This window comes from Myodes glareolus, chromosome 4 (genome assembly GCF_982192425.1).
Source record: "Myodes glareolus chromosome 4, mMyoGla1.1, whole genome shotgun sequence".
Classification (NCBI taxonomy): domain Eukaryota; kingdom Metazoa; phylum Chordata; class Mammalia; order Rodentia; family Cricetidae; genus Myodes; species Myodes glareolus.
In genome coordinates this window covers 15,764,730-15,784,752 of record NC_142029.1, presented here as the reverse complement: position 1 = coordinate 15,784,752, position 20,023 = coordinate 15,764,730, and the positions used below count along the sequence as shown (strand labels likewise).

Genomic DNA, 20,023 nt, shown 5'->3' with positions numbered 1-20,023 from the left:
CCTAATAATATACATATTAAAAGTATATTATATGTGTGTGTATGTATATATACATATATTATACTTTTAATAACACACACATGTATACATATATACATACTTTGAGAGGCTGAGATTAGAAAATTGCTAGTTTAAGGTCAATATGGATCATTCAAAGAGACACATTCCTAGCATCCCATTAACACTAGTAACACCAGCTCTGAACGTTCTGTCACTCTCCTCTGGTTTCTACACACACTTACACAGGCATACATGCACAAAAACATACACTAAGCATTTTTTTAAATATTTATTTATTTATTATGTATACAATATTCTGCAGTCCAGAAGAAGGCACCTCATTACAGATGGTTGTGAGCCACCATGTGGTTGCCGGGAATTGAACTCAGGACCTTTGGAAGAGCAGGCAATGCTCTTAACCACTGAGCCATCTCTCCAGCCCCCTACACTAAGCATTTTTAAAAGAATTCCCTATAAAATGAAAGCATAATCCATTTATAACTAAGTGCTACCACCTTTTCCACTCTTTGTACCCAACAACCTCTAAAGCTGGTATTTGTGTAGCTTAGAAAAGCATATCAATTTCAATAGCAAGACGCAGCTCTAGAGTCTATAGACATAAATTGGTGAAATTAATATAGTTTTCAAGGTTTCACTTTTATATATGTAAATATGTGTATATATGTAAGTATATGTCATCTGTGTTCAGATCCCTGTGGAGTTTAGAATAGGGAGTGGCATCCCTGAGAGCTGGAGTTACAGGAGGTTGTAAGCTCCCTGACGCTTTGGTTTGGGAAACCAAACTTGGACCTTCTGCCAGAGCAACAAATGTTCTTTAACTGCTGAGCCATCCTTCCAGCCCCTTAATGGAGCTTTCATAAACTTAAGTACAACATATTTTGCTAGATCTCAAAATATATATTGCTTTGTTAAAATAGATAAAAGAATTAACAAGCGTGAAGGCAATTCCAGCTATTTGGTAAGCTGGGACAGAAAGACCAGAAGTTTAAAGGCAGCCCAGGACACACTGTAAAACCTTATCTTGAAAGTAAGTAAATAATCTCACACCTGGGATGCTAGAAGGATTCCCACAGCTTCAATGCCCATCTGAGCTATGTATTTGAGTTCAGGTCAACATGAGCCAGAGTGACACACTGTCTCAAAAACCCAAAACAGATAAATGATTCTGGCATATTTTTAATATTTGGCTGGGTGTGATGCCTCACACCTTTAATCAGAGTACTCCAGAGACAGGAGCAGGAGGATCTCTCCGAGTTTGAGGCCAGCCTTGGTCTACATAATGAGTTCCAGGAGAGCTGTGGCTACATATACATAAAAAGATGAAAAACTCTGTCTCAAAAAAAAAAAAAAAAAAAGCTAGCAAGAACCAAAGCATTTGCCAAACATATAGGATGCCCTGAGTTCTTACATAGAGAAGTAAAGAGAAACACATACTGGGCATATATTCTCAATCACTTTAGAAATGACTAGAAGTTTTCTACTTCGGAAAAAAAAAACTCATTTATTTCTCCACAAAGAAAATATTTCTTTTATGGTAAGTCAAGTTACATTATAAATACTTGAAAATTTAAATACTTAAAAGTTAAGACTTACCGAAAAGGTCCTGTTCTGTTAGCAGATCGAGAATCCCCCCACATCTCTTTCTATATCAAGAAAGCTTCAATAAGTCGATCTTTTTCCTACCAAACTCTAGTACAGTAGTACCTGTATAAAATAAATCACAACAAGTAAGTACTTTAGAACATAAAATATAAACTAAACTACTTAATCTTTGCTTGTTAAGTTTATCAGGGACTACATCATGAAGGATATTTTCAGAGACCACTTTAAAATATTTATACAGGGTCAGTGAGAAGGCTCAGCACTTGCCCCCACGCCTGACAACCTGAGTTTAATCCCCTAGAGCTACATGGTGAAGAAAACCAATTCCCAAAAGCTAGCTTCTAATTTCTTCACACACACATATACACAAAATAAATGTAAATAAATACAGATAAAATTTATAATCAATTTATAACTAAAATAATCGTTGGGCATGATGGTGCATACCTTTTATCCCAGCACTCAGGAGGCAGAAACGCAAGCATACACATACATTAAAAAAAAATCTTTAAAATTTTTTTCAGCCAAGGGTAGTGGCATATGTCTTTAATTCCCAGCACTCTGGAGGTAGAGGCACTTGGATCTCTGTAAATTCAAGCCCAGTTAAGTAATAAAGTGAGAGCTTGCTTAAAAAAAGAAAAGAAAAAGAAAAAGAAAAAAGAAAAGAGAGAGAGAAAGAAAGGGCGATGGTGGCGCACACCTTTAATCCCAGCACTCGGGAGGCAGAGACAGGCAGATCTTTGTGAATTTGAGGCCAGCCTAGCCTACACGAGCTAGTTCCAGGACAGGCTCCAAAGCTACAGAGAAACCCTGTCTTGAAAAACAAACAAAGAAAAAAGGAAAACGAAAAGCCAAATACCAAACAAACAAAAAAAACAATTCACAAGCCATCAAAATGGCTTGCTAAAAGTTTTAAATGTCTTATTCCTCCAAAGAAACATCTAAAAGTACTTTCACCATAAGCCACCTGAGTTCCAACCATGAACACAACAATAGAAGGAGAAATCTTTCTCCCCAAAGTTGCTTTCTGACTTCTATACATACATGTGGGATATATACATCCACATCACATGAAATAATAATAAACTCAACTAAAAATTGGGCTGATGAGATAGATGGCTCAGAGGTTAAAGGTACTTGCCACCAAGTCAGACTGCCTGGGAGTCAAATGGGCTGAAAAGAAAGGACTGACTCCCAAAAGTTGTCCTATAGCTGTCACTTGTGTGAAATACATACAGAGACGAGGCCTATGTCCCCTCAATAAATAAAATGTACAAAGGTAAAAGAAAAAGGTATCTTCAAAGCGGTAGGGACATTGTATGGAATATTGTATGGAATTTTTATCTTCCCTTTCCCTCTTCTTCAAGAGGTAATTTTGCTCTTTAAGCAGTGCATACTAATTCTGAGCTCCTTTCCAAGAAAAGAGACAAATGTATTTGCAAGTTATTTTATGAATTTGTTCTACCTTATCAGGTGGAAGGGAAGGGCTATCTGAAGGACTAATACAAAGTGCTTGTTTCTGTTTCACTTAACTTAGCTCAAACAGGAGCCCATGCCTTTAATCTCAGTACTCAAGCAAGCATGCAGGCAGATCTCAGAGTTCTAGGCCTGCTCTGGTCTACATAGTAATGGTAAGACCCTATCTCAAAATAACAACAGCAATAGCAAAAACAATGATAATTATTGTTATTATTATTTGTTGTGGGATATTTTTATTTTATGTGCATTGGTGTTTTGCATGTATATGAGGGTGTCAGATCTTGGAGTTACAGGCAGTTGTGAACTGTCATGTGGGTGCTGGGAATTGAATCCAGACCCTTTGGAAGAGCAGTCAGTGCTCTCAACCTCTGAGCCATCTCTCCAGCCCCAGGATAATCTTTTTGTACACTGTGAAGATGTGTCTTTGCCAGGGCACCTCCTGATTGGTTTAGTAAAGAGCTAAACGGCCACAGGCTAGGCGGACTTCCAGGCAGAGATAAAAACTCTGGGAAGATCTGAGGCTCTCAGGATTTGTCAGCAAGATGTGGAGTAAGTCAGACAGACAGTATGGACCAAGAGGTTAATTTAATTTATAAGAGCTAGTTGGGAACAAGCCTAAGCTAAGGTCAAGATTTCACACTTAATAAGAAGTCTCCATGTCATTATTTATGGGAGCTGGTGGTTCAAAGAAAGTCAGACTATTTATTGTTGTTGTTGTTATTATTATTATTAATGAAGGAGAAAAGGCCTTTCATTCAGGATTAATGAAAGCTGTAAAGGAAGCTATAGGTTCAGATATTGGCTCTAAGAGATAACAGGTACAAACCAAGAACAGCTGGAGTAAAGTACTTGTAAATTAGGCCAATCAAAATCAGTACATAAACCTGGCTGTGATGGTGCACGCTTCTAATCCCTGCACTTGGGAGGCAGAAGCGGGTGAATCTCTGTGAATTTAAAGCCAACCTGGTCTACAAACTGAATGACAGGACAGTCACGACTACACACAGAGGGACCCTATCTTGAAAAGCCAAAACCAAATCCTAAACCAAAAAAAGAGAAAAAAAAGTATAAAGGGGCTGAAAAGATGGCTTAGTCGAATATAACTAGGCTTTCTCTTTGATTATTTATTTTTGCTGGTTTTACTTACTTTTTTACCGGGCAATGGTGACGCAAGCTTTTAATCCCAGTACTCAGGAGGCAGAGGCAGGCGAATCTCTGTGAGTTCAAGGCCAGCCTGGTCTACAAGAGCTAGTTTTTTATTGGTCATGGTCTCACATCATAACCTAAGCTATCCATGAACTCATTCACTATGTAGCCTAGGCCGGCCAGTCTAGAAACCAAGGGAATCCTGTCTCAGTTTTTGAATTACTTGAATTAAAGCACGAGTCACCACTCTTGATTTTTGTTGTTGTTATTTTGTTTTTTGGTAGATAACAAGATCTCACACAGCCCAGTAGGGTCTCAAACTTCCTAGGTAGCTCCTAACACTTAGACCTCCACATTCCCAGAGCAGTTTACAAGCAGGTACCACCACATACAAGTAGATTTGTATAAAGCAACTGAGGAAAAGGCTCCAGCAAAAAAATCTGTTATACAAGACAATTCAACCAAAAATGCACATAATCAAACACAAATGTAAAGAGTTAACAACCTCAACACTGAGATCAAAAGGTCAAGAATCTTTCAGAAAACAGGAATAGCCAGGCATAGTGGACCAGAGTCTACCCTAATCTACAGATGTATAGATCTACACAGTATAGATCAATCTCCAGAACAATCAGAGCTATATAGAGACCCTGTCTCAAACTCAGAAAACAAACAAAAAAAGCAGAAAGGGAATAACAAACAAACCACCACAACAAAAACCAAACATACAAACCAAAACCCTAAAACACCAAAAAGGACCTATTATTGTAAAATATATTGAGGCAAAAATTCATGTAAATATAGAAAAAGGCAGCTCTCTTCACAAAGTAAAAATAACAACTTCAAGGTGACTGACTAGGAGACTATTTAAAGATCTCTGGCAGTAGAGGAAGTCTTTAGAAAATAGTTCAAGCCAGGTGGCGGTGACGAAGGCCTTTAATTCAAGCACTCCAGAGGCAGGGACAGGCAGATCTGAGTTCAAGGCCTGCCTGGTCTATAGAGCAAGTTCTGTCACACAGAAACCCTGTCTGGAATTACCCCCCACTGCAAAATAAAAAAAAGAAAAAAGGAAAAGAAAAAAGAAAAGAAAAAGAAAAAGAAAAAGAAAAGAAAGAAAAGAAAAGAAAAGAAAAGAAGCCAAGTGGCAGAGGCAGGCGGATCTCTGTGAGTTCAAGGCCAACCTGGCCTACAAGAGCTAGTTTCAGGACAGGCTCCAAAGCTATAGAGAAACCTTGTATTGGGGGGGGGGGGGGGGAGAAAAGAAAGAAAGAAAAAAGAAAACAAAAACAGTTCAAAACTCGGTATTGTGATAAACACCTCTAATTTCAGAAATGAGACAGAAGAAGCAGAATAAAGAGTTCAAGGTTATCCTAGGCCAAGTCCAAGGTCAGCCTAGGCTCCCCTCATCTCTCTGCCAAAAAAGAAAGAAAACAGTTTAAAGCTGCATGCAGTGGCACATGTTTATAATTCCAGCACTCAGGAAACTGAGAAAGGAAGACTGCCACAAAGTCAGCCTGGTATCATACACCTGTAAACTTACTTAGTTAGCCCTGGGAAATGGAGGCAGAAGGCATAAGAGATCAAAGCTGAGTCAGAGAGATGGCTCAGCAGGAAAAGTGCTTGCCACCAAGACTAATAACCCACTCTTGATTCTGGGGAACCACATGGTAGAAGAAAACCAACTTCAGCAAGTATTCCTCTGACCTCCACACACACACACACACAAATAAAATTTTTTCTAATTAAAAATCCTCCTCCTCAGCCACATACTGAATTCAAGGTCGACTTGGCCTATAAGGAACCTTCTTTTTTTTTTTTAAAGATTCATTTATTTATTATGTATACAGTATTTTCAGTATTCTATCTGCATGTGTACCTGCAGGCCAGAAGAGGTCACCAGATCTCTTTACAGATGGTTGTGAGCCACCATGTGGTTGCTGAGAATTGAACTCAGAACCTTTGGAAGAGCAAGCAGTGCTCTTAACCGCTGAGCCACCCACCTCTCCAGCCACAAGGAACCATCTTTAATATAAGTTTAAAAATAATGCTAATAAATAAAAACAAACAAAAAGGCCAGGAATGTTAACACATGTCTGTAAGCTCAGAAGGCAAGAGGCACATAGATCTCTGTGGGTTTGAAGATAGCCTGGCCTCACAGTGAGATCTATGACAAAAAGCTACAAAAATAGAGAGACCCCATCTCAAAACAAAACAAACTCAGCACTCAGGAAGGAGAGGTAGGAGATCTCTGTAATTTGAGGCTAGCCTAGTTTACACAACAAGTTACAGAACAGCCAGAACTATTAAAAAAAAGAAGAAGAAGAAGAAGTAAAGAATACTTTGTTGAAATTTTCTGCCTACTTAAATTTCTTTAACAGTTAATAATGTGGCTGTCCTTGTCATATTATAAGTAAGAAATTCTTTATCATGTTTGAATGTCAAGATGATTCTTTTGGTGGTAAAGGTGCTTGCCACACAAACCTCATGACGCCCAAGAGTTCCACTCCTGGAACCCAAAAATAAAGTTGAAGATTGAAAAGGAGAAGAGACTACACAAAGTTGTCCTCTGACCTCTATATGCCTCCTCATCCTGCTACACACACTCACACACATACACACACACACACTTAATCAACAAATAAATTAATACAAAAAAGATAATCAAAATAAGCATATCAATAATGAGAAACTATACAGAGAAGTAAAAAACAAATTCTGGAGTGGAAAAGTACACTGCTTATAACAAAAAATACAACACAGATTTCAACAATGAAGTTGACTGAGCAAGAGGAAGAAAGGATCATAAAATTTGAAGAAAGGACAGTATAAAATTATCAACTCACAGAAGTAGAAAGGAAAAAAACGAATTCAAATGAATGAATGAAGGATAAAAACAAATGAAAGAGCATCATCAAGCAGACCAACATTTAAGCCACAGAATTTCCAGAGGGCTGAAAATACAGTTGAGCAGATCACTTGATATGACGCATTAAGCTCCTCATTCAATCTCTAGCACCAAAAGAAGAAATAAACTTTTAATTCTAATTTATTATTATTATTATTGACAGAGAAGCCAGGCTGGAGCTGAAGCTTTAATTCCAACACTTGGGGAAGAGGCAAGACTATTTCAGTGAATTCAAAGTCAGCCTCATTACATATTGAATTCAAGACTAGCCTGGGTTACACGTGACTATATCACAAAAATAAAAGATGGAGCTGAAAAGATAGCTCCACAGTGAAGAGCACTGGCTGCTCTTCCAGAGAACCTGGATTCAATTCCAGCATCCATATGACAGCTCACAACTATTTGTAAGCCCAGTTCCAGGGAACCTGACACTTCACACAAATATATACGCAGATAAAGCATCAACGTACATAAAAATAAATAAATTGGCCAGGCAGTACTGGCAAACACTTTTAATCTCAGCCCTCACGAGGCAGACACAGGAGGATCTCTGTGAGTTCAAGGCCAGCCTGATTTAAAAAGTGAGTTCTAGGACAGACAGGGATACACAGTGAAATCTTGTCTTGAAAAACCAAAAAATAAATAAAAAATAAAAAGAAATGTAGTTTAGTAGCGAAAGCAAATACAATTCCTAGCGGACAGCAAGGTAAATCAGGGTAATGTTGCTTGCTGTCAGCCTGATGGCCTGAGTTCAACCCCTTGTACCCACAAGGTAGGAGAGAACAGATTCCACAAGTTGTACGCTGACTTCCTCAAAAGCATCACAGCATATGCATGCACACTTTAAATTTTAAAAATAACAGGACACTAGTCATGAAAATATATAATTCCTAGATCCAACATAATCTCAAACTGTTACCAAAGTTTAAAATATTTTTATCTTTAAGGGCTATAGAGGTGGCTCAGTGGTTAAGAGCACTGCCTGCTCTTCCAAAGGTCCTGAGTTCAATTCCCAGCAACCACATGGTGGCTCACAACCATCTGTAATGAGATCTGGTGCCCTCTTCTGGCCCGCAGGCATACACGCAGACAGAATCCTGAGAATACTGTATACATAATAAATAAATCAATCTTTAAAAAAAATTTATTTTTTATGCATATAAATATTTATCTGAATGTGTATAAAGGTACCATGTGCAAGCTGTGCATGAGACCAAAAGAGATACCAGAACCCCTGAAGACAACATGTGGGTACTGGGAATCAAACCTGGCCCTCTGGAAAAGCAACAAGTACTCTTAACCACTGAGCCATCTCTCCAGCTCCTATTACCAAAGTGTAAATGGAGCCTGAAATGTTGATGCATGAACAGCATGACAACAGACATAAAGGTCAGAATAATCTAAGGAGTCATTAAGTTACCTACCATACCAATTAGTTCTAAAAATAAATGGTTTAGAACCATTATCCCTGTAAGACACAAATATTAGTCTATCTTACACACCACACCCCACATCCATCACAATCCATACAATGCAAAGAATTCAAGGGCCCTGTAGTGAATTTTGAAGACAACAACACAGGCCTATGTCAAGTAACTGTAGTGCAGATCCTGGAGCTAGTAGCATAAATATCCAAATGAGAGCTATGAAAGTTCAAGTAAAAAGAAAATAAGTTTCACATTGAAAATGGCTCAGCTGGTCTGGAGAGAGGGCAAGCCTACAAGCTACATTCGTAATCATGTCCTTTCAGTTCCTTAGTTTCATTTTAGCAATCAAATTCCCCAGAATCCAGTCTGGTTTCCGGGTTAATCAGCACATGATGGCTCAAACCTGTAATCCTAACATGAGAGAGAGAGAGAGAGAGAGAGAGAGGAGGGCTACCATAAGTTGGAGCCAGCTAGTAACATTCTGTGTCAAAAAGAAACAGCAACACGAGAGCCAGGTATGGTGGCCATAATCCTAGCACTTGAGAGGTAGAAACAAGAAGACAAAGAGTCCGCAATAAGGGTGAAGACTCAGCTCAGCAGATAAGAGACCTCGTTGCTCTTTCTGGAGACCTAAGTTCAGTTATCCACATAGTGACCCATAACCATCTACAACTCCAGTTCTAAAGGATCTGAGGCTTCCTCTGACCTTCTTACCAGAAGCACACAGGGTATACACATATACATTTAAGCAAAACATTCACACAAATACAATAAGATAATTAAAAAAAAATAAATAAAAGTTCATGCCAAGTGGTGGTGACATACACCTTTAATTCCAGGACTCAGGAGGCAAAGGCAGACAGATCTTGGAGGTCAGCCTGGTCTAGAGTGAGTTCCAGAACAAAAAGAACTGCACAGGGAAATACTGTCTAGAAAAACAAACAAAAACCCCCAAACAAGTTCCTTGGCTACACAGGGTTTGAGGCCAGACTACGTTACCTAAGACCTTGACTAAAATAAGTAAGTAAAACTTAATCCCAGGGGGCTGGAGAGATGACTCAGTGGTTAAAAGCATTGCCTGCTCTTCCAAAGGTCCTGAGTTCAATTCCCAGCAACCACAAGGTGGCTCACAACCATCTGTAATGAGGTCTGGTGCCCTCTTCTGGCCTGCAGGCATACACGCCGACAGAATATTGTATACATAATAAATAATAAATAAATAAATAAAACTTAATCCCAGCACTCAGGAGTTAAGCACAGATGTCCAAGGAAGTCAGAGGCAGGGGATCCCCCTGGAGTTGGAGTTACAGGAGGTTTTGTGTGCTGGGAACTTAACTCAGGTCCTCTGCAAAACAGGAGACATTTTCTTAACACTGAACTGTATGTTTCTCCAGCCCCTAATTTTTTTTTCCAATAAAGTCTTCCTTACTTAGCCCAGACTGGCCTTGAATTTCTGATCCTCCCACTTCTCCCTCTTGAATGAGGGATTAGAAATGTTCATTATCACACCTAGTTTTATTACAAACTAGGTTTCTAACCCAAGACTTTTTGCATATTAGGCAAGCACCAAACCAACATCCTTAGCCTCTCTAGTTTTTTTATTGAGGTAATGCATGGTAACCTATCACCTTAATTATTTTTGAGCATACAGTTCAATTCAGTGGTATTAAATACACAATAATGTTATACAACCATCAAGACCATCCATTTCCTTACCTCTTCTAATCTTGTAAAATTATGGATTAAACAGTAATTTCTCATTATTCTCCTGCCCTTCTCCTGGCAACCACTTCCATAAGATTTATGGTTTTGTTTTTGAGACAGGGTTTCTCTGTGTAGCACTGGCTGTTCTGGAACTCACTCTTTAGACCAAGATGGCCTCAAACTCAGAGATTCACCTGCCTCTGCCTAGAGTGCTGGGACTAACTCATGCCTGGCTGAGTTAGTTCCTCAACAAAAGAAATCATACAGTACTTTTCTTATGACTGATTTCACTTACTGTGACATCTTCAAAATCTAGCCATTCTGTAACATAACAAAGTGATCATCCTTTAAAATTAAATTGGGGTGGGGGAGGCTGGAGAGATTGATTAAGAGCACTGTCTGGTTGTAAGTTGCCTGATGTGAGTGCTGGGAATAGAAATAGGATCCACTGGAAGTGCAATGAGTACTCTTAAGGACCATGCCATCTCTCCAGCTTCCACTTTAAAAACATCTTACCTTGGGGCCGGAGCTCAATGGTTAGATCACTTGTTTCTCTTTTAGAGAATCTGGGTCTGGTTTCTAACACTCACATGGCATTTCACAACTTTCTGCAACTCCAGTTCTGACACTCTCTTCTAACCTCTACAAACACCAGACACATATATGACAACATACACATATTGACAGGAAAATATTCATACAGACAAAAATAAAAATTTTAAAAAGCACATAAAAAATCTTATCTTTGATCTGAAAAGATGATTCAGTGGTTAAGAGCACTTGCTACTCTTCGAGAAGACCTGGGTTCGATTCTCAAGACACAATTCTTTAAAGTCAGTCCCAGGAATCCAACAACCTCTTCTGGTCTCCTGGGGCACCAGGCACACACATGGTATACAGACATACATGCTGGCCAAACACCCATGTACATAAATTTAAATAAAAACAAAAATTGTAAAAATATTCTTTGTATGTATGTGTATGATGTATGTATACATATACATTCATTTAAGCATAGGTGCATGTGTGCCGTGGTACAACTGTGGACATCAGAAGACAACTTCAGGTGTAGTTCTTCACTGGCCACCTTCTTTGAAACACGTCTCTGTATTGGTTGGTGTTGCATTTACCAGGCGGGCTGGCCCACGAGAGCTTAGGAAGGCTGGAATTACAAGAAGTTTATCTTCCCTTTTAAGGCTAATTAATATTTCAAAGTATAAACATACATAAAGAAATCACTTTGCTCATCCATTCACCTATCAATTAGTTCTTGGGTTGCTTTCTTTATGATATTGCTGGATGAGCATGGATACAAATAACTTTTTGAGATTACGTTCCCTATCCCTTGGGATACACCTAAGTATAATTGTTGGATCATATGGTTTTTGTTTTGAAACTTGATTGTTTATAGAAATAAAACCAGGCCCTCTTCAGGCTTACAGAAACCCCCTACCTCTGCCTCCCAAGTGCTGGGATTACAGTTGTATATCATCATGCAATAGGTGTACATCACTGGAATTCCAGCACTTGAGAGATAAGAGGGTCAAAGTTATGCATACATGGTGACTTCAAGGCTCAGGCTGCTACATGAGACCATATTTCAAAAATACAAAATAATATATATTTTTAAACATATATCATATATATGGTATCTACAGTCAGGGATATAATAATAAGACAGTAAGGGTTACAGAGTGAGACTAAGAACACCAATGTTATTATTATTATATCTAAATTTAATTATTTAAAATATTAAATTAAAAATATTTAATTATTACTTTTTTTTAAAGAATAAAGGTTAAGGTTAAAATAGAGCTGGAGTGGGGGTTTTAGCTTAGTAGTAAAATGCTTGCCTAGCATGAAATGCTTAAAATCTGAGTTTAGTTTGACAGAACATTGCAAAAACAACTGGACAAACTATATTTGTATATCAATGTTCAAACATTATTTACTACAGCCAAATGTTAAAATAGATGATTGTGGAGTTTGGGTGGAGGTGACGCGGGCCTTTAATCCCAACACTTGGGAGGCAGAGGCAGGCGGATCTCTGTGAATTAGAGGTCTACAAAGCAAGTTCCAGGAGAGCTAATGCTGCTCCACAAAGAAACCCTGTCTTGAAAAAAACAAAACAAAACAAAGACTGGGAAGACAGAAGAATCTAAGATCAAGGCCAGCCTGAGCTCGGCCAGGGCCTACAGAGAAATCCTGTCTCAAAAAACAACAAACACAAAGAACAACAAAAAATAGATGACTGGATTAAAAAAAAAAAAGATTTATTCAGTCAGGCAGTGGTGGCACACGCCTTTAATCGGAGGCAGAGGCAGGTGGATCTCTGTGAGTTCGAGCCCAGCCTGGTCTACAGAGCTAGTGCCAGAACCCAGGACAGGCTTCAAAGCTACACAGAGAAACCTGTCTCAGAAAAAAAAAAAATATTCATTTATTATGTACATAGTGTTCTGCCTCCATGTATTCCTGCACACCAGAAGAGGACACCAGATCTCATTACAGATGGTGGTGAACCATCATGTGGTTGCTGGGAATTGAACCCAGGACCTCTGGAAGAGCATGCAGTGCTCTTAACAGCTGAGCCATCTCTCCAGCCCCCTAGATTTTTTTTTTCTTAATGTATTCTAAGGGCTAGAGAAATGACTCACTGGTTAAGAATAAGCACTACTCTTAGGAAGATGGTTCAACAATTAAGAGCACTGCCTGCTCTTCCAGAGGTCCTGAGTTCAATTCCCAGCAACCACAGGGTGGCTCCCAGCCATCTGCAATGAGATCTGGTACCCTCTTGAGGAAGAGACCTGGTCAGTTGTCCTCATCAATTTAGACCATGAAATCCAATACAGACAAGTTCAACAGAACTGCCATACACTGGCTGTCCATGCATGTTTCAGCAATGCCAGGGTATACATTCCATTTTTCATTCATTACTCTCTCAGAGGACCAGCATCCACAACAGGTGACTGGCAACTGCCTGTAACTCCAGTTCTATGGGGTTCCACGCCTGTGGCCTCCATAAACATCTACACTCACTTGTACATACCCACATGCAGATTTACATAAGTTAAATTTTTTTTTAATTTTTTTTCTTTTCTTACTTTTTTTTTTAAATTTAGCTCAACTTTTCATCTCGTCTTCAACAGAATATACATCTTGCCTCTGGTTAAACAATTTCAAAGAAAGGGGACTCTCACCCTCAGAGGCAATTGGTTCTGTCTTTTTGTTGTTGTTAAGATTTATTTATTAATTATGTATACAGTATTCTGTCTGCATGTATGCTGCAGGTCAGAAGAGGGCATCTCATTACAGATGGTTGTGATGTGGTTGCTGGGAATTGAACTCAGGACCTCCGGAAAAGCAGTCAGTGCTCTTAAACTCTGAGCCATCTCTCTAGCCCATAAGTTAAAAATTAAAAAATAAAATTAATCTGTTTTAGGTACTCTATACAAAGGATGAAATACTATTTAATTAGAAGAGAAATAAAATTCTGATACATACTATCCTATCAATCAACTTTAAAATGATTATACCAAGCCAATCAGGCCAAACACAGAAAGGACCATATTGTATCATTCCATTCATACTTGAAACATAAATTCAAAGAGAAAGTAAAAGTTACCAGGGGTTACATGGAAAGTTACTCTTTTAGGTTACAGAGTTTCTGACAGATGAGGAGAAAAGTTTTAGCAATAGCCATTCTTGGTTGCAATAGTTTTTGTGACTGTTAACTAATGCCCCCCTGAACTGTATACTTGAAAATGGCTTAAAGGGTAAAATTCTGTTACAGTGTATATAAAAATATACATTTGGTATAATTTTAAAGAATAGCAGTATAATGTGGGGTAAGGCGACATACCCTATAACCTCTGTAAGAAAAAAGCTGCAGTAGTAGGAATTCCAGGCCAGTCTGGGCTACATGAAACTATCTCAAAAAAAAAAAAAAAAAAAAAAAAAGTGAAGTTGTCAGGCTTGGTGACACAGGCTTTAAATTCCAAAACTGGGAGGCAGAGTCTGGTGGCTCTTTTGTGAGTTCTAGGCCAGCCTGGAATCTATAGTGAGCCTCTATCTCACTATAGTGTGGAAGGGGAGGGGGTTGCTAGGGGAAAAGCTCGGTTGTTAAACTGCTTGCTGAGCAAACATAAAAAGCTGAGTTCAATAGTCAGCACCAACAATAAAAAGGTAGGAGTGAGGGTTCACATTTGTGATTTTAGCACGGAAGAGGTGGAGACAGGAGAATTTTGGGGATTTAATGGTGGCACCTTTACAGAATGAAATAACCAACTCCCACAAGTTGCCCAACCTCTCAGAACTAAAGTTTGCACTAGCCTGGGCAAAACTGGGAGTAAAATTATTATCTCAAAGGGAAAAAAAAGCAATAGTGGTGGCTAATAGCTAGTGAACACTTTCTGCACACCAGACATTGTCCTAAGAGCATTACAAGTATTACATAACAAATCTGGGCCTGGGGACATAGCTCAATAGGAGAGCACTTGCCTAAAATTCACAAAACTGTGGGTTCAATTTCGAGTATCAGAAGTTGGGCATGGTATCACATGCAAAAACTGTCCTGACTGCTCTTAGGGATGGAGAGGGAGGAGGAGAGGGAGTGGGGGAGTGGGAGGGTGGTGGGAGGAGGGGCAGAAATGGAAACTTTTATAATTTAATAAAATTACAAAAAAAAAAACTGTCAAGTAGCACAATAAATAATCTATCTCACCAAAACAACCCTGCACAAGATGAAGAACTGAAACTTGGGAAAGGTAAATAATTTGTCCAACACCAATGAGTTAGTGAAGAGTACAGGGATTCAATGTCTTATCTTTGAAACTCTACAGTTATCAACTCTACTATAATGTGTTCCACACCACGACAGAACTGTTAGAAAAGGCACCCAGACCAGGCTTGTAGGCATACATTTTTAATCACACCACTCTAGACACACAGGCAGGCAGATCTCTGTAAGTTCACGACCAACCTGGTCTACACACCTAGTTCCAGGCAAACCAGAGCTGCATCATGAGACCCTGTCTTCAGTAAGTAAATAAATAAATAAAAACTGTTCAATAGTTTTATTATCTATGTTACTCTGATTCTGAATCAAGTCAATAACATCAGTTTATACATCTAAGCATGTCAACAAATATATTTGAAAAGTCCTTTAAGGGCTGGGTGTCTAGTACAATGGCAGAACACTTTAGCTTAGAGTACATTTATTTAATAAGCTCCCCTTAGCAAGGAACGACAGCAACCAATTGTAGTATTTTGAAAATACAAGCAGAAAGATCAGGAATTTAAGGCAAGCCTAGTAGTTCGAATCCAGGCTAAGCTATGAGAAACCCTGTTTCAAAAAGACAAAAAAAAAAAAAAAGTTTGTTGGGACAATAACTTTCCCATTGGAAATGCTTCCTTATGTGAAGGGCTACAAAACCCATAAACACAAGTCTGGTAACAAACTTCTGTAAGGAGGCTGGGGCTGTTTGCAGCTCAGTGGTAGAGAACTCGCCTAGAAAGTGTAAAGAAAGCCCTGGATTCAATGACCTGCAAGGAAGTTATGACTGCTCAGAACTGAGTCCAACCTATCCTAGAGATTTTATAAATAGATTATATATACTATATAATCCTATAGATTTTAAACAAAGGTAAGTATTTATGTAAGTGTACTAATTAAGGAGTTAAAATTCAGATTCAATTTTCTTTAGTGTCTCAATGCAGTTTAGGATGGCCCCAAACCTGACATCCTCCTACCTCATCCTCCTAAATGCCAGGATTACAAGTATGCTCCACCAGAAACGGCATTAGATTCAACTTGTACGCTTCCTCAAGATGATCATACAGCAGTCGTTACCTTCCACATCGTCACTAACTGTTACTCGCCTTGACACCTTTTCCTTTGATGTGCACAAGCATAGGCAACTATGGCATATTTAATCAACGGAAAGTTGGAAACTAACAAAAGTCCAATTAGTCTCAAAGTCTGAACTTAATAAGCAAGCCTAGAATGTGCAAAAAGAAAAAAAAAAACTACCCCCAGGTTATGTGCCCTACAAATCAAGCCGTTTCTTTTTATTAAAAAACGCAGCCCCACACTCGAATTCATTAGCTCAACGTCAATTCTAAAGTTAAAAGAAAAACGCGTTATATACAAGGCCAAAAGAAATCTAAAGCAGGAATATGTGGAATTATCACTCTCCTCCTACATTCGCCCAACGGGTGCAGACCCCACCAGTCACCCTCGCCCGCCTCCCGGTTCTCCGGGCCCGTGGGCCAGGTTCTGAGCTCTCGCACCTTCCTGGCTGGGCGTCTGGGTGGGCGGCCAAGGTTACTTGCAGGGCGCAAGAACTCCGTATCCAGTGATGTCTCAGAACTGGATCACAAACACAAGGGAAAAGAGAAAAAGAGAAGCCCGCCTGCAGCTTCACGGAACGAAGCGCCGAAGCCACTATCTCGCGCTGGTCCCTCACCCCACAGCTGGCCGCTCCGCGAAGGGACCGGTAATTCTACCGCCGCCTCGAGCCCCGCCCCGGGCCCGCGACCGTTCCGGGGCGTTCCGGCCGCGAGCAGTGCCTCCCTCAGCACACCGCCGCTAGGCTGTCTTTGCGAGCGAGGCCGCGGTCGCCCCGTGTCTTCGAAGTCACGGCTTCTAGGCCGCGCGGGCCCACGATTACCGGAGCCGCCCGGACAGCTGACCCTGTCCCAGCAGCTCGGGCACGCCCTCTCTCCTGTCCTGGGCCCTTACCAAAGCAGCGCAGCCCCCGCGGCCCGCTCCTCCTCCTTAGCGGCCGCCACGGACCCAGCGTCGCGGAGACCGGAACTTCCTCCCGGTGGGCTCCGGCTTCCACAAAGGCGTCGCGCCACCGCCTTCAGCGCGGGGCCCGCCGGGAGATGAAGTACGACCGCAAATCCCGCGGCCTCCACTCCCGCCGTGCCCCGCGCGCTAGGGCTTTGTCGGCTGGTGGAGCCGCTGCCCAATGGAAAGGCACGCTGCTAGTCCCTCCCAATGAGAAGGCACGCTTTCCCGCCCGTGGGGCCTGCTGGGAGTTATGGTTTGGCCTCCCGTAATGTAGCTGCTTGTTTTCTGGTGCTATCCTCGTAAATGTGCTGGATGTACTGGTGGCTTTGACATGGCATCCCTAGGTTTACGCGCCGCCAGGTGCTCCGGGGTGGTCCTGGTCTTGCCTCTGTAGAGGGAGACTGATTGTCAGTTCGTGTGCAGAAAATAGGAGAGAATCTTTTCCGACTTAATCCGATAAGGCAAAGGGCTACTAGCAATTCAGGTACATCGTAATTCTAACGGAAAACAAGGCAAAACTTCTGCTTCGCAACTTCTTCCATAATATTCCAGCTAATGATCTTACAACAGCTGACTCCAAGTTTAGAGGTAAATTGTCTACATTGAGAGGCTTGTTGGTCCCAACCACCTGGTGTCATGATTGAAGGGACTCTGGCCAGCTCGAGATTGACCGGCATGGCTCTGGGAAGCCTGGCCCGTCTCCCATTCACCCTGCCTTGCTCAAGATTACGTTTATAAAGCTAGCCACCAAAGTCTGTTCCCTTATTTGACCACTTCCTCTTCCTGAGGCTAATTACCAAAGTCCAGCTATCAAAGTATTAAAGTCCAGTAATCAAAGCTCGTAATTCACATGCCCAATTAAAAATGAACACTTCATCCTAACATGGGGTTTCCCCTTTATAAACTGCCATTTTCTTAAGTTCCATATTTGTCTCCTCTCTATCCAGAAGTAGTCCTTTGTTCCTCCGGGGCAAATATTTCTTCCGCCCTCATCCTCTATCTCCTGTCTTTGTCTCTTATTTCCTGCCCTCTGTCACTCTTGGACAAATAAATCTCCTTTGTACTGAGAACTTGGTCTTGGGGTCCTGAGCCAATGCTTTACCTTTCAATGTCTGCATGCCCCTGTCGAATATATCCTGATATTGTAACCGAAAGTCAATACTATAAGATCAAAGAAGGAGGACTGGAAAGATAGCTCAACAGTTAAGAGCACTAACAGTTCTTGCCGAGGTTTAATTCCCAGAACCCACATGGTGCTTCGCAACCCTCTGTTCCTCTGGTAACAGGGGATCCGGTACCCTCTTCTGGACTCTGAGGGGACTGTACATATATGGTACATAGATATACATAGCTCAGACAAGATGTCCATACATTTAAAATAAAAATAATGGGTGGTGGTGGCGCACGCCTTTAAACCCAGCACTCGGGAGGCAGACGCAGGCGGATCTCTGTGAGTTTGAGGCTAGCCTTTGTCCACAAGAACTAGTTCCAGGACAGACTCTAAAAACTACAGAGAACCCTGTCTCGAAAAACAAACAAACAAAAAAGAAACGTCATAATGGAACCTATTGGGGGCTGGAGAGATGGCTCAGAGGTTAAGAGCACTAGCTATTCTTCCTGAGGTCATGAGTTCAATTCCCAGCAACCACATGGTGCCTCCCAGGTACCTATAATGAGATCTGGTGTCCTTTTCTGGCATACAGGCGTGCAGAACGCTGTATACATAATAAATAAATAAATCTTTAAAAAAATAAAAAATAAAATAAAAATAAGCCTTCAATTAAAAAAAAAAAAAGATTGGGGCTCAGAGGTTAAGAGCACTGGTTGCTCTTCCAGAGGTCCTGAGTTCAATTTCCAGCCACCACATGGTGGCTCACAAGCATCTGTAATGAGATCTGGTGTCCTCTTCGGGCCTGCATACATGCAGGCAGAACACTGTGTGCATAATAAATAAATAAATAGCTCTTTTTTAAAAATCAATATATGCTGCTCCCATAAATGCCTATTAAAAAGCAGGGCAAGGATCCAGGCAGTGGTGGTGCGCACTTTTAATCCTACCATTCAGAATGCAGAGGCAGATGGATATCCGAGTTTGAGGCTAGCCTAGTCTACAGAGTGAGTTCCAGGACAGCTACACAGAGAAACCCTTTCTCAAATAAATTACACACACACACACACACACACACACACACACACTTATGTTCTCTCAAGCTAGCCATCTCCATATCTGAAGCACAATTCTAATTAGTTGGATTTTTTGGTTTGGGTTTTTTTTTTTGGTTTGTTTGTTTGTTTGTTTTGGTGTTTTGAGACAGGATTTCTCTGTGCATCAGCCCTGGCTGGCCTGGAACTCTCTTCTTTGTAGACCAGACTGACCTCAAACTCACAGAGATCCACCTGCCTCTGACTCCCGAAAGCTGTGATTAAAGGAGTGTAGCACCACCGGCCGGTGATTCTAATTAGTCTTAACAATAAAAACCCGGAATCAGGTATTGAGAGTAAAAGCTGAAAGATCAGAGACTTCTTACCTCTATGAATACTTAGATCAAATTGGGGGTGGTGGTGTCTGAATCAGACTGAATGGGGGCAATTCTGTTTCTACAAATCCTCAGACTGAAAGGGGGGTATCAAGTCCTCAGATTCCATGGGTGCTGAGATCCTGTCTTCACCTGCCTTATATTCCTGTCTCCACCTCCCTAGTGCTGGATCAAAGGCTTGGGATCCCAAGTTCTAGGATCAAAGGGGTGAGCTTCCACCACTCCGTTCTGTTTCTGTATTAAACTGGTTCAATCTCCTGTAGCCCAGGGTGGCCTTGAACTCCTTCTTTTCCTACTTACGTCACCCAAGTGCTGGGATTACAGGTGTGTGCCACCACTGCCTGGCCTCTGTAGTTAACTAGTGCTAGCTCCACCCTCTGGTCTCCAGGCAAGCTTTATTTGTCAGAAC

At 40.8% G+C, this 20,023-nt stretch overlaps 1 protein-coding gene across 4 annotated transcripts in view; it reads right to left on the bottom strand.

Moving 5' to 3' along the window:
• The window catches only part of Rbm6 (RNA binding motif protein 6), a 109,733-nt gene extending 92,557 nt beyond the window's left edge, over positions 1–17,176 (bottom strand). For 2 of the 4 annotated variants that reach the window (XM_048424259.3, XM_048424261.3), the window contains exons 1-2: positions 17,024–17,176; positions 1,615–1,725 (exon numbers count right to left, since the gene is read on the bottom strand). In XM_048424259.3, the coding sequence (XP_048280216.1) occupies positions 1,615–1,658 (44 nt within the window). In that variant the 5' untranslated portion in view covers positions 1,659–1,725; positions 17,024–17,176. Of the gene's footprint in view, positions 1–1,614; positions 1,726–16,572; positions 16,831–17,023 lie in introns of those variants that run through there. The other 2 variants (XM_048424260.3, XM_085688829.2) reach the window with 2 other exon arrangements.
• Positions 17,177–20,023: the final 2,847 nt, after the last annotated feature.